The 14315-nt window shown below is 46.0% G+C and overlaps 1 protein-coding gene across 1 annotated transcript; it reads right to left on the bottom strand.

Annotated features, from left to right (window-relative positions):
• Nucleotides 1-328: 328 nt before the first annotated feature.
• Nucleotides 329-14022, bottom strand: MRPS25 (mitochondrial ribosomal protein S25). The gene is made up of 4 exons (XM_042911409.1): nucleotides 13749-14022; nucleotides 7770-7876; nucleotides 1375-1462; nucleotides 329-708 (listed from the first exon to the last, which is right to left on the bottom strand). Exons 1-4 carry the CDS (start codon nucleotides 13880-13882, stop codon nucleotides 516-518), a joined length of 522 nt encoding a protein of 173 aa, XP_042767343.1. The 5' UTR covers nucleotides 13883-14022; the 3' UTR covers nucleotides 329-515.
• Nucleotides 14023-14315: the final 293 nt, after the last annotated feature.

Genomic DNA, 14315 nt, shown 5'->3' with positions numbered 1-14315 from the left:
TGCCTCACCAGGGCACACACCTGAGGGAGGCTGCTCTGTGCCCTTCACGGGCGCCTCCTACACCACCTGCTCACCTGCAGCCAAGCCTCTTGGGAGGAATGTCAGTTGGCTTTAGTTTGAAAGGGGGCTTCACGCTGCCAGCCAGACGGCTCCAGCCAGATCCTGCCAGATCCAACCACAGCAGCTCAGGGTCTGGAAGAAAAATCGAAGCCAAGAGAGACTAGGAAAAGCCAGCAGGACTGACACAGGGGTGTCAGCAGGTAGGCCTTAGACCTCCAACCCTACGCAGGCCTTCCTGTGCCTATCAGACAGATACGCACCACGCCTCTGGAGATCTGGAAGCATTTTATTGACCTGATGGAGTGAAGATCTTCGTCTGGCAGTTCGACGGCAGATGCTCCCCCGACCCTCCCGTGTCCTTCCACACAGGTGTGTGAAGGGGACCCTCATGGCAAAGAGACTGTCAAAGTCCCTTCGAGGACAGCCAGGGGCTTCCCTGGGTGTGGCCTGGGGCCCTAGTCCTGGGCGCTGGCTTTCAGCATCGCTCTGTACTTCCCCGTCATCTCCTTTGGTAACGGCACCAGGCCCGGGCAGGGGACCTGCCCTTCCACCTCGCAGATGCACTCCCGTAGGCAGTACTTTCGGGGGCCAAAGTGAGCCGGGTGAGAAAGCTGCTTTTTCTCCTGCTCCTCTCTCTCCAGGGTTTCCCTGCCAAACAGCACAGACGGCAACGTGTGGGAGCGCTGCTGAGCCTCTAGGCATTGTGGGACTTCTTGGCCAAGTGCATCCCACCATCAGCCGGGGAAACCTGGCTCTCCTGTGCCTCTCGACCTGCTCCTCACCCCCAAAGCCTAACATCCTCCCCCACAGGCCTCCCAGTCCCACACTGGCCACACACAGCACTGACCACACAGCAACGGTCAGCTTTCCTGCGGCCTAGAGGCAGCCCCAGCTCTGACTCAGCATGTAGTCAGGATGAAGGGGCCTGTGAAAGGCCTCAACGTGCTTCCTCCAAGACGTACTTTCTTGGCTTCCCTCCCTTTGCTCCATCCATCCGTGTACAAAAGATGGATCCCAACACGTGCTGAGGTTAGATACCCACCAGCTCCAAATGGAGATTCCCAAGGAGAGAACTGGCCACAACTGCCCAGGGCCAGTGCTCCCCTGGCACCTCAGCTTCCCGTCGAGCCCAGGAGACAGGGAGGTGTCTGTCCCCACCTCGCAGCAGAGGCACACACATGGGGAGCAGCAAAGCCAGACCGAGCGAACTCTGCAGCCTGCGCTTGGGTTGGTGTGTGCCCTCCTGATGCCCCTTTCCTCCCTCGCTCTGCATTGAGACTCCTGTTCCCCTCCAGGTCAGCCCCATCAACTCACTCGCTCTTCCCCAGGATTTTTTTGACGTGCTCCATGATCTCCTTATTGCTCTTGGTCTCCACATCCACAAGGACCTGCTCCCCGGAATCTGGAAATGGGAAGCAAAGAGGACAAGAAGCACTGAGGACTCAGCGGCATGCTTTGCAGCCTCAAGTGGTGGTGATGGATTTGCTTTTAGCGGAGAAGCATTTTAACGATAAGATAAACGTGTGTCTACATAACCCATAATGCTACCCTTTTTCCATATTTCTTTAAACATGAGGAAACAAATTTGAGGTATGTGCAAAAGCATACTATTTTAATGGAAAGCAACTTTCCATGTTCATGGATAGAATATTCAGTATCATTAAGATGGAAATTCTCCCCACACTGGACCATGGATTCAGTGCAACCTCCATCAAAATCCTAGCAGGTGTTTTCATAGAAACAGACAAATCAAGCCTCAAATTCATGCAAAGGACCCAAAATAGCCAAAACAATTTTGAAAAACAAGAAAATGGAGGCGCCTGGGTGGTTCAGTTGATTAAGGGTCCAACTCAGGTCAGCTCAGGTCATGATCCCAGGGTCGTGGGATAGAGCCCCGCGTCAGGCTCCATGCTCAGTATGGAGCCTGCTTAAGATTTCTCTCCCTCAGCCCCTCTCCCTGACTTGCGCTCTCTAAAAAAAAGTTAAAAAAATCCAAGACAAACAAGACAATGGGAGGATGTTCGTGTTCCAATTTCAAATTTACTATAAGCTACAGTAACCAAGACAGTGTGGTATTAGCATAAGAACACACTACAGACTGATGGAAAAGAACTAGGTCCAGAAATAGACTCCTATTTTCAGCAAAGATGACAATGCCAACATAATTCCTCACAGCATTTAAAAAAAAAAAGAAAAACCTGAAAATGGATCAGAGGCCTAAATGTATGAACTAAAACCACTATTAAACTTTTAGAAGAGAACAAAGAAAATCTTCATAACCTTACCTACACAAAGATTTTTAGATATGACATCAAAAACATGGTCCATTAAAGAAAAAAATCTGATAAACTGAAACTCATGACAGTTTAAAACTTGCGTTTCAAAAGATACCAAAAGCCACAGACTAGGACAAAATACTCATAATGTATACATCTGATAAAGCACTCATATCCCAACTATATAAAGAACTCTCACAACTCCTTAAAACAATCCAACTAAAAATACGAAATATGTAAAACATCTGACAACAAAAATACAACGGTCAATAAGCACATGAAAAGATACTCTTCATCATCAGTTATTAACAAAATGCAAATTAAAAGGACCATACGACAAGATTGGAGTGGCTCAAATTTTTTTTAAATGGGTAATAAAAGCACCAAGGAGGATGCAGAGTAACTGGAACTTTCCTTTTTTTTTTTTTTTTTTAATGTTTATTTATTTTTGAGACAATGCGAGAGATAGAGTGCAAGCAGCAGAGGGGCAGACAGAGGGAGACACAGAATCTGAAGCTGGCTCCAGGCTCTGAGCTATTCACCCCAGAGCCTGACACGGGGCTCGAACTCACAAACCATGAGATCATGACCTGAGCCAAAGTCGGACACTTAACTGACTGAGCCACTCAGGCACCCCAGTAACTGGAACTTTCCTACACAGCTCATAAAAATGCAAAATATCACAGCCACTTTAGCCAGTGAATACATAGAAAAAGAAAAGGAAAAAAGATCGGAAAGGAAGTAAAGCTGTCGTTATTTACAGATGAACTTAGGAATTTAGAAAATAAAACCTACTAGAAATAAAAGGTCAATTTACTGGCAAGGATGCAAGACACAAGACCCACACACAAAAATCAATTGGACTTCTATAAAGGTGTAACCAAACAACTGGAAATGAATTAAAAAATAACACTTTTCACAACAGTCACAAAACATATTCAACATTATTAAAATGTCCATTCTCAAAATGGTATGTAATATGATTTCAATCAAAATCCCAGCAAGCTCTTTTCAAGAAACAGACAAGCAGATTTTAAAGTTAATATATAAATGCAAAGAATGTACATATAAAGTGATTTGGTGGGGTTGGGGGGTAGAACAAGTCTGAATTTAAAACTACGTGATCTTAGGGGCACCTAGGTGGCTCAGTTGGTTAAGTGTCTGACTTTGGCTCAGGTCATGATCTCACAGTTCATAAGTTCAAGCCCCACAATGGGCTCTGTGTTGACAGCTCAGAGCCTGGAGCCTGCTTCAGATTCAGTGTCTCCCTCTCTGCCCCTGCCCCTCCCCTGCTCGTTTTCTCTCTCTTAAAAACAAATAAAAACGTTAAAAAAATTTTTTTTAACTACCTGATATTAAAAGACTTACTAGAGGGGCGCCTGGGTGGCTCAGTCGGTTAAGCATCCGACTTCAGCTCAGGTCATGACCTCACAGTCTGTGAGTTCGAGCCCCGCGTCGGGCTCCGCGCTGACAGCTCGGAGCCTGGAGCCTGCTTCCGATTCTGTGTCTCCCTCTCTCTCTGCCCCTCCCCTGCTCACACTCTGTCTCTCTCTCTCAAAAATAAATAAACATTAAAAAAAATAATAATAAAAATAAATAAAAATAAAAAAATAAAAGACTTACTAGAAAGCTACAAACCAAGACAGTGTGGTATGAGACTAAGAATAGACATATGATCAGTGAAAGAATGAAGAGGTCAGAAATATATGGTGAAATGATTTTTGTGTGTGGTAAAATACACCTAACAAAAATTACCATTTAAAGCCTGTAATTCCGTGGTTTTTATTCCATTCACAATGTTGTACAACTGTGACTATCACCACTATCTTGTTTTAGAACTTTTCTCATCACCCCAAAGAGAAACCCTGTACCTATTAAGCAGTCACTTCCTATTCACACGACACCAGCCTCAGCCCTGCACAACCATTTTCTGTCCCTATGAACTGGCCAGTTCGTTCGTACATTTTATATAAACAGAATTATATAATCTGTGACCTTTTGCGTCTGCCTTCTCTCGTTTGGCTTATGTTTTCAAGCTTTGCCTGTGTTGTAGCATCTGTCAGTACTTTGTACCTCTTTGTGGCTGAGTAATAGTCCACTGAATGGATATACCAAGTTTTGTTTATCCATCTACAGTTGACTGTGTTTTGACAGAAATGCCAAGGAAACTAAATAAGGCAAAGGATGGTCGTTCATCGCTTGATGCTCTAACACCTGAGTATCCCAACCCTGAAAAACAGGGGCACCTGGGTGGCTCAGTCGGTTAAGCGTCTGACTTCAGCTCAGGTCATGATCTCACGGTTCGTGAGTTCAAGCCCCGCATTGGGCTCGGTGCTGACAGCTCCGAGCCTGGAGCCTGCTTTGGATTCTGTGTCTCCCTCTCTCTCTCTCTCTGCCCCTACCCCTGCTCATGCTCTGTCTCTTTTTCTCTCAAAAATAAATAAATGTCAAAAAAAAAGAACCTCAATCCCTATTCCACTTAATACACAAATAACTCAGATTATATATCAGAGAAACAAATATGCAATCTACAACTATAAAACTTTGAACAGAAATATAAGAGAAAACCTTTGTGACCTTACAATAGACAGAGATTTTTGGGACAGGACACAAAAAGCACTAGCCATAAAAAAGAACAACCAACAAGCTAGAGTTCATCCAAATTAAAACTTGTGCTCTTCCAAAGACACCATTATGAAAAGCAAGCCAAAGACTGAGAGACTATACTCACAACACACATACCTGAGGGAACAACTGCATCCAGAATATATAAAGAATTCAATAAGAAAGCAAAGAGCCTGATTTTTTTTAATGGACAAAGACTCAGAGACACTCTTTACAAAGAAATCTTATGAGTGGCCAATAAGCACACGAAAAGATATGGGGAAATGTAAATTAAAATTTCAATGAAGCCTGGAAAGGCTAAAATTTAAAATATTTAATGTGGTAAGTAGAATGGCCTCAAAACCTATCCCTTTCCTACTCCTCCATAACGTGTGAATAGGTCACCTTACACGACAAAAGGGGCTGTGCCTCAGAACGTGAGTCGAGGACCTGGGGATGAAACCATTCTGGATAATGTGGGCGGCCTAAGTTAATCACGCGGCTCTTAAAATCAGAGAACCTATCTGGACTGTGTTCCAAGGGGCATGTGACTGTGGAAGAATGGCTAGATATGCCATGCTGCTTGCTGTACTTGAAGATGGAGGGTAGGGCCACAAGCCAAAGAATGGGGGTGGCCTCTAGGAGCTGGAAAAGCCACATAAATGAATTTGCCCTTAAACCTCCAGACAGCGGGGCGCCTGGGTGGCTCAGTTGGTTGAGCATCCGACTTCGGCTCAGGTCATGATCTCGCGGTCCGTGGGTTCGAGCCCCGCATCGGGCTCTGTGCTGGCAGCTCAGAGCCTGGAGCCTGTTTCAGATTCTGTGTCTCCCTCTCTCTCTGACCCTCCCCCATTCATGCTCTCTCTCTGTCTCAAAAATAAATAAACGTTAAAAAAAAAAAAAAAAAATTTTTTTTAAATTAAAAAAAAAAAAAAAAACAAAAAAACCCTCCAGACAGGAAGGCTCTGCGGACACCTTGATTTTTGTCCATGTTGGACTTCTACAGAAATGGAAGAAATTTGTGTTAAGCCACCCAGCCTGTGGTCACTTGTTACAGCAACCACAGGAAACCAATGTAATTAACAGGGAAAAAAAAAAACCTAATGCAAATGACAGCAAGTGAGGATGGAGAGCCACCACGACTGCCACGCCCTGCTGACTGAAGGGTGAAATGCACTAGTTGGAGAAAGCAGTTCACAGCAGTTTCTGGCATGGCCTATCCCATCGTCCAGCAACCCCATCCTGAGGCACACGCCCAGGAGAACAGGGCGCCTGTGTCCACAAAATCCACTCGTGCGGGAAGGTGCTGAGGCGCACCTTCTCTTAGCAGCCAGAAACTAGACACGGCCCTCAACAGCCACAGAGGCCCTCCTGTGACAGCGCAGGTGTCCAGGACCTGGCCAGTTCTGCCCAGCGCAGAGCTGGAACTTCCTGCTGGGCTGGCCCAGACTTGCTCAGGCCTGCGCCACCTTCTGAGGCACATCCAGACCTCCTTCCTTCTCCCTTTCCTTCCAGAGATGTCCAACCTGCTCTGCCACCTGAAGACTTTCCCTGCCTTCCCCCTCCCTTTATCTCCAATAAACCTACTTCTAACTCTGTCTCGGCATCTAACAAAAACCCAAATGATGATCAACAGGTGAACGGATAAGTAAACTGTGGTATGTTCCTTCAGTGGAACCCTACTCAGCACTAAAAACGAATAAACTACTGATACACGTAACTGAGGAGTCTCAAACACATAAGTAAAAGCCAGACACAAAAGAATATTTATACACAGAAAACCTGTGTGTTTTACTCTGGGTAAATTATAACTCAATGAAATCATTTTTTTAAATGCAAACACAAAATATATACACAAAACTGCTCTAGCACCAGCATTCTCTTCACCCCCTTGACCTTGCTCTGGTTTTTCTTTCATAGCACTTATCCTCTGACATACTATCTGAAGTTTCTTGTCCATTCTGTCTCTTCCTGCTAGGATGCCATCCCTACAAAGGCAGAGACCTTTGTCTCTATGGCTCCCTAATACCTCGGGCACTGTGTGTGCCTGGGCCCAGCGGACACTCCATACATATTTGCTGAATGAATTTAAGAACAGGATCATATTGCTTCCTGAAGCATTTCCCAAACTGCACCTCAGCTGGTTCTTGTAACCATGTAAGCCAGTTGTTGGACCTTCACCTGAGAAATTAATCAACGGGAATATTACTCTCTCGCGGTCAGAATGACTGAGCTGGATCAAAACATCTAGGTCTGATTTCAAAGCACTGAACCCAATATAACCAAACAAATATTCACTCGGTGCCTCATGCGAATAGGAGAGCATCATGAAAGTGTGAGCTCCAGAAGAGAACACACACAGATACATACACACACTGCTCAAGAGGACGTGGCCAGCACTGAGAGGGCAGCTGGGAGAGACAGGGGAGGACCAATGTAAGGGTGCAGGCAGAGCTTCCTGGAAGAAGTGGTGCCCAAGTGGAGTCTCTGAAGGATTTTAAAAATAAATCAATAAGCAAAGTAGAAAGGGGATTTCCAGCAGAGGGTCCAGCATGAGCAAAGCATCGAGGTGGGGTGTGGCAAGGGAATTTGGAAGAATCTGCTGCATGGTGTGAGGCAGATAGGAGACACGGGGGCAACAGGAGACAAGGCTGGAGAGATGGGGGAAGATCCAAACCTCAGTGGCCACTGTGTGCCACGGTCCAATGCCAGTAACAGAAAGTAAGGGATGTTTACAAGAGCCCTTGCCTCAGATCTCCCCTGAATGCTAAGGTAGGAGGAAAGGACGGGAGGAAAGACTGTCCTGGCCTCAGCAGAGACCACACTCACCCAGATAAAACCTCAGGAAGGGGGACGGCGTCATGTTCTTAAACATGATGATCTGTACCCAAGGGTTTTTGTACTGGATCTGAGGTATGTTGAAAAACACAAATTTCCTGCAAAAGGAAAGACATTAATTAAACATGTGAAACAGAGCTGTCAACTTGAAATGCTGTACACTTCCATATTTTGAGGGAAAGTCCAGAATTTTCATCTGATTCACAGGGGACCCTGCCCCACAAAAAGGCTGAGAAAAGCAGCAATCAGGAATTTATTAGTATATTCTCTGAACAGTGGGTGCTGGTTAGACAGGTGTACTCATTCATAGGTAGAAGTTCATCAAACTGTATACTTACAGGTGTGCACTTCATGTAAATTAACCCATAATGTAAAAATAAATAAAAGCATTGGGTCGCCTCGGTGGCTCAGTCAGTTGTGCTTCCAGGTCTTTTTTTCTTTTTAATTTTTTAATGTTTATTTATTTTTAAGGAAGAGAGAGAGACAGAGTGTGAGTGGGGCAGGGGCAGAGAGAGAGGGAGACACAGAGTCTGAAGCCAGCTTCAGGCTTTGAGCTGTTAGCACAGAGCCCAACACGGGGATTTGAACTTAAGAACCATGAGATTATGACCTGAGCCAAAGTCGGACACTTAACCGACTGAGCCACCCAGGTGCCCCGAGCATCCAACTCTTAGTATCGACTCAGGTAGTGATCTTGTGGTCGTGGGATCAACCCCATTTCAAGCTCCACGCTGAGTGGAGCCTGCTTGGGATTCTTTCTCCCTCTCTCTCTCCCCCTCTCCCACTTGCATACACATACACACGCTCTCTTAAAATAAACTTTAAAAAAAGAAAACAAAAATAAATAAAAGCAAACATGGAAAATAGTTTTACAACCTAAGAGTGGAGAGACCTTTAAACTTAAGTTTAAAACACAGATAGAGGCACCTGGGTGGCTCAGTTGATTAAGCATCCGACTGTGGCTATTCATGGGTTCAAGCCCTGCACTGAGCTCTGTACTGACAGCTCAGAGCCTAGAGCCTGGAGCCTGCTTTGGATTCTGTGTGTGTGTTTTTCTCCGTCCCTCCACTCACAGGCTCTCTCTCAAAATAAATAAACATTAAAAAAAATAATAAAATAGAAAAAACACAGATAAATATGACCACCTTTAAACTTTTGCATGGCAAAATTTATCAAAAACATAATCAACATTTGCCAAAAGAAAAATGTTTGTAAGACATAAAACAAAAAGCTAATTCCTTTGATAAAGTTTTACACATCATAAGATTTACAGTTCAACAACAATGGCCACAAATAGGCAGAAACCCAAATAGCCTATCATCTTGAGAGTCTCAATACCTTCCCCAGAGTCCTGTAAATTAAAATAGGATTGACACCTGTTAGATTGCTACAGATTAAAAAAAGAAGTTATAGAAATCAGCAAATACCTCCTTAAGAACTGGTTTAACCTCTTTGGAGGTCACCTTGGAACTAGCAAAATTTTAAAAGCTTAGATCCTGACTCAGTGATTTCACTGCTTTTTATGTTCACACTTGAATGCAAAGACATTATTTGTTACAGCAAAGGAACAGAAACAACAAATGTTCCTTGAGAGAGGACTAATTAAGACACTGCTACATGTCTGAATCCCTCTCCTCCTACTCTCCATCCTTGATGGCTAACCTACTTGGACTAGGAGGTGGGCTTCCTTGACCTCTGACTTCATGTTGGGTTTGGCCAACAGTGAACTTTGGCAAAACTGGAAGTAGGGGGCAGAGTCAAAGTATTCTTCCCCTGACTTGTCTCCTGGCTGAGTCCCAGGCTCATTAGTCCCAGGCTGAGTCCCAGGCTCATTAGGCAGTTCTCTCCCTCGCACTTCTGCCAACCTAGACCTGGGGTCCTGCACTGTTCCTTGTGGTTTCTTTTCCCCATCCTTGCCCATACCTCTGTAAACAGTTCCTTAATTAAAGGCTCCCCAAATGATCCTAATTTAAATGTGCCCTCTGGGACGCCTGGGTGGCTCAGTCCATTAAGCATTTGACTCTTGATTTCGACTCAGGTCATGATCTCACGGTTGTGGGTTTGAGTCCCATATTGCGCTGTGCACTGATAGTGTGGAGCCTGCCTGGGATTCTCTCTCTCTCCCTCTCTCTCTGCCCCTCCCCCATTTGCACTCTCTCTCTCTCTCTCTCTCAAAATAAATAAATAAACTTTATATATTAAAAAAATAATAAAATAAATGTGCCCTCTGCTTCCTGCTGCCACCCTTCCCCATACATCAGATGACAGACAGGTACAAGTAGTACACGGGAAAGAAACAGTTTCCCAGCTTTACCACTTCTCAGCTGTCTGAACCAGGGCAACGTATGGCTGTGTGCCTCAATATTTACAACAAGACGATGACAATGCAGGACAACCAGTCCATAGTAGAGCTTGTAATTTATTTTTAAGAAGATGGAATTGACAAAATCAACAGAAGGTGACTATGTGACCATTTACTTGGGGAGACTTCCATAACCAGAGCAGTCTACAATTAAAACAAAAGCAAGGACAATTATTAACTCCAGGGAAAACAAAAAGCTTTGCAAAAACAAAAAGGAAAAATAACCATAGTACTCTGGTTCAACTGTGTGGAGTGTTCACAAAGTCACATTAATTTAAACAATGAATACTATTCTATCCAAAATTCTGAAATGACTACACTGGGAGGATAAAGAGCTGAGTAATGTGTTGGGTTCGGTTGGGGAATGCCAATGTTGGGGAAAGAGAGCTAAATCCTCATCTTCCATAGTGGCAAGTCAGTAGATAATGCCTAAAGCTAGAAAAGTAAGAACTAGCTTTCTAAGTATGGTGTTCAACTATGAAGGGGAAACTAATTAAATGGTTAAAACTAAAAAGTTGCTGGGGCGCCTGGGTGGCTCAGTCGGTTGAGCGTCCGACTTCAGCTCAGGTCACGATCTCACGGTCTGTGAGTTCGAGCCCTGCGTCAGGCTCTGGGCTGACAGCTCAGAGCCTGGAGCCTGCTTCGGATTCTGTGTCTCCCTCTCTCTCTGCCCCTCCCCCGTTCATGCTCTGTCTCTCTCTGTCTCAAAAATAAATAAATGTTAAAAAAAAAATTAAGGGGCGCCTGGGTGGCTCAGTCGGTTAAGCGTCTGACTTCAGCTCAGGTCACAATCTCACGGTCCGTGAGTTCGAGCCCCGCATCGGGCTCTGGGCTGATGGCTCAGAGCCTGGAGCCTGTTTCAGATTCTGTGCCTCCCTCTCTCTCTGCCCTCCCCCATTCATGCTCTGTCTCTCTCTGTCTCAAAAAATAAATAAACGTTAAAAAAAAAAAAAAAATTAAAAAAAAAAAATTAAAAAAAAAAAAACAAAAAACTAAAAAGTTGCTGACTCTAGGGGAGGCAAGAGAGATAAGGTCCTACTGTAAGCCTTGCAGATCATGACAAAGCTAAATTTACCTTCCTAGGCTTATGATGCCTCTGCTCAATTCCCACCCCACAGCAGAGGATCCCAACATCATACCAAGAAACCAGGACATACTCATACAGGAATTGCTGACACCTAGAACTGCTGGGACAAAATCTCGACAGGAATGTTTAAATGGTTCTTGAAGCCTGGGAAGAAAGTTGACAATGGTAGGAAACCTTTAGTTGAGCACCTGCTGTATATGTCAGACACTTTGCTGGGTATTTTATTTATTTTACTTTTTTTTTTTTTTTTTTTTTTTTTTTTAAGTAGGCTCCACACCCAAATGTGGGGCTCTAACTCACAACTGTAAGATCAAGTGTCAGATGCCCTACAGACTGAGCCACCCAGGCACTCACCTGTTAGGCAATTTAATACACTTGAATCCTCACAACGACCCCACAAGGTAGGGTTTTATAACTAAGGAAATCAGGTCAGAAAAGTCAAGTAAACTGCCCTAGGTCACACAGCCAGGGGTCAAAGAACTAGGACTACGAGCAGCTGGACTTCAGCCACACTCTTCTGTCACTATCAAATCACCAAATTCACCTAGATCCTGAGGCTCAGCCTGGAAAGAAAACTCAATAAGTGCTATCAGCTGTTACTTTTTTTTTTTTTTTTACTGCATCTGAATGGCAAGAACATCTGGCAGAGGTGAGCAGGGATTTAGCCCTCAGACACTAAGGCAGCTCCCCAAGCACCCAGCAGACACCCAAAACTATGGCTCTCCCAGGGCTGTGTGTACACTGTGGCACTTGGAATGGAGGTGATCCAGGGAGGAGCAGCGAAATGCTACAGGTACATGAACACTCAAAGGCCTGTGGTGCGAGAAAGAGCCAAGTCAAGTAGACTCAAACCCAAGGGCACAAAATCCCCCCAAGGGCACACACAGGTGAGACAGGCAAGCCTTTGCCATGAGGAATAATGAGGCACAGAATGGCTGTTTGGTTTCTGTTGACCTAGAGGGTATTAAACTACTTGAACATGCAAGTATAAGGCCTACAGGCCTATTTTTTATTGGCTGATGATTTAAAAACCAGATTCATACAAAAATCTGAATTTCTGGATTCTTGACAAGTCAGAAATTCTCCACGGGGCCCACAAAGTTAAGCTGTAGCCAAGTAGTAAATGGTCACTTGTGACGGGGCATAGTTCCCAGTTCTAGTGGGCCCATCCAGACTGCCTCCCTCCTTGCTGGTACTGCCTGGCCTCTGCCCTGACTGCCAGCATGGATACATTGGATGGGATGCACAGTGGGTTATAAAGAAGTATCTGGATACCCATTCCAGAAGCCCTCAGCACAGCTGATCCCATGTAAGCAAGTCCAAGTTATTCGCTTCATCTATGGACAGCAAACAGCTAGGAGGTAGCCTCTGGCTGTCCCAAACAGCTGTGCAGCAAAGGCACCTCACCATGGGAGACCATTCCATACTGGGAGCACTCCCCCTGTCCCATTATGATCCACCCCATATAGCCAGTCCCAAAGCTTCTGGAGGACAGAACTTTTTTCTTAGGCACTGTTGAACTCCCAGCTCAGAGCCAAGCATTCAGCAGACAATCAGTACATTTATACTTAATACCTGAAAAGCCCAAAGCACCAATACTGCCTCGAGGTTCACTTCAAACCCTCCATTTGTAAACTTCCGTTTAAGGAGTTCCTACTCTGCTCCAGGATTAAAAAACCACCTTAAGGAGTCTATGGTGGGGGTCGGGGTATGGAGCCTGAGGCTACACAGCTGACATAATCAGTTACAAGGGTGATGAGTCCTGCATATGAGAAGCATGTGCACAGCCAGCCTGGTACCTTGAACAACCGACTTACTAACATCTCTGTGGCGTTTCTTCATCCCTAAAATGGGGATAACCATGGGGCTTCCGTAAACATCAAATAAGCTAATGCATGACAAACATTCAAATAATGTATGACAAACATCCTTCTTATATGCTGCATGTGCATGCATAAGAAGGGCTCAGGAAGTGCTAGCAGCTATTACTTCTTTCAGTGCATCCCCACAGCGACCCTGGGCACAGGTATCAGCCCGGTTTGGGACAGTGAGAAGGAGCAACTCGCCCCAAGCCAGCAGTTGTTAAAGCTGGGACTTAAACAGGGTCTGTCGTCGCCGGACCAAGCTCCATCCAGAGCAGAACGTGTGCGGCCGCTCCCCACGGCTCGCCTGCCACGCACAGGTAGTTAAGGAGGTTGTGGCCTCCCCGGTTAGCCTAGGCCTCCACCGGGGAGGCAGGGGGGAGGAGGGGGCCCTTGTCCTCCTCTCCCCCACCTCCGTCACGACCGCAGCTTGCACGGCGTGGCCCTGCTGTCCTCTTCTCGCTGTGGAACCTGGAGCAAGCTGCTCCTCAGTCTCCTCGTCTGTAAAATGGGGCCGATGGCACCCAGCTCAGGAGGCCGGCCTCAGGATTAAGTGGCACTTAGAGCAGCTCCAGGTCTCAGCGTTACTAGCCCGTCATTACGGTGAGCACCGTACGGTCCGCGCGGCCTGAGGACGGCCTCGAAGAGTTCCGACTGACCTGGCGCCCTCGCCCAGCTCCCCGTGCGTGTTGTAGTTCACCGTCATGACCTTCACTGAGTCCTTGAACACCACGTCCCCCTGGCCCAGGTACTGCAGGGTGCGGCGGATCGGGAAGCGGCCCTTCATGGGCATGGCGGCGGAGAGGTCGGGCCGCTGGCCTAGCAGCAAGGGTCCCGCTGCAGCAGACGCCGCCGGCCCGGCGGACCTCACACCGCGTCGCCTCACCGCTGGTTTCCACTTCCCGCGCAGACGCACGGGAGACGCCTCCCGGCAGGCTGCGCGCTCACCGCAGAGCAGCTCGGAACTTGTAGTTCCCTCTGGCGGCATTAGGCTTAGAGGCGGGGCACCTTTTTGGTAAGAACACCCTCGCTCAAAGTTTGGTTTTCACACTCAGTATATTAGCCTTTCCCCACCCCATCCCGCAAGTAAAAATATTTTTAAGAAGGCTCAAACTCAGTTAAAAAATATTTTTAAATAAATAAATAAATAATAAATAGGCTCAAACCTAAGACAACAAAATTACAACAGTGATATATCAGGAGAGCTGAGTTCAGAGGCCCAGTGG

This window comes from Panthera leo, chromosome A2 (genome assembly GCF_018350215.1).
Source record: "Panthera leo isolate Ple1 chromosome A2, P.leo_Ple1_pat1.1, whole genome shotgun sequence".
Classification (NCBI taxonomy): domain Eukaryota; kingdom Metazoa; phylum Chordata; class Mammalia; order Carnivora; family Felidae; genus Panthera; species Panthera leo.
The sequence above is the reverse complement of the archived record's forward strand: the minus strand, read 5'-3'. Positions and strand labels throughout refer to the sequence as shown.

Bases quoted from the DNA above. Each gene is read 5' to 3' on its own strand.
- MRPS25 (XM_042911409.1), bottom strand. From the start codon at position 13,882: ATGCCCATGAAGGGCCGCTTCCCGATCCGCCGCACCCTGCAGTACCTG. The intron at 7,877-13,748 runs GTCAGTCGGAAC...TTCCTTTTGCAG, and splicing joins GAGCTGGGCGAGGGCGCCAG to GAAATTTGTGTTTTTCAACA. The intron at 1,463-7,769 runs GTGAGTGTGGTC...TCCCATTTCCAG, and splicing joins CTTCCTGAGGTTTTATCTGG to ATTCCGGGGAGCAGGTCCTT.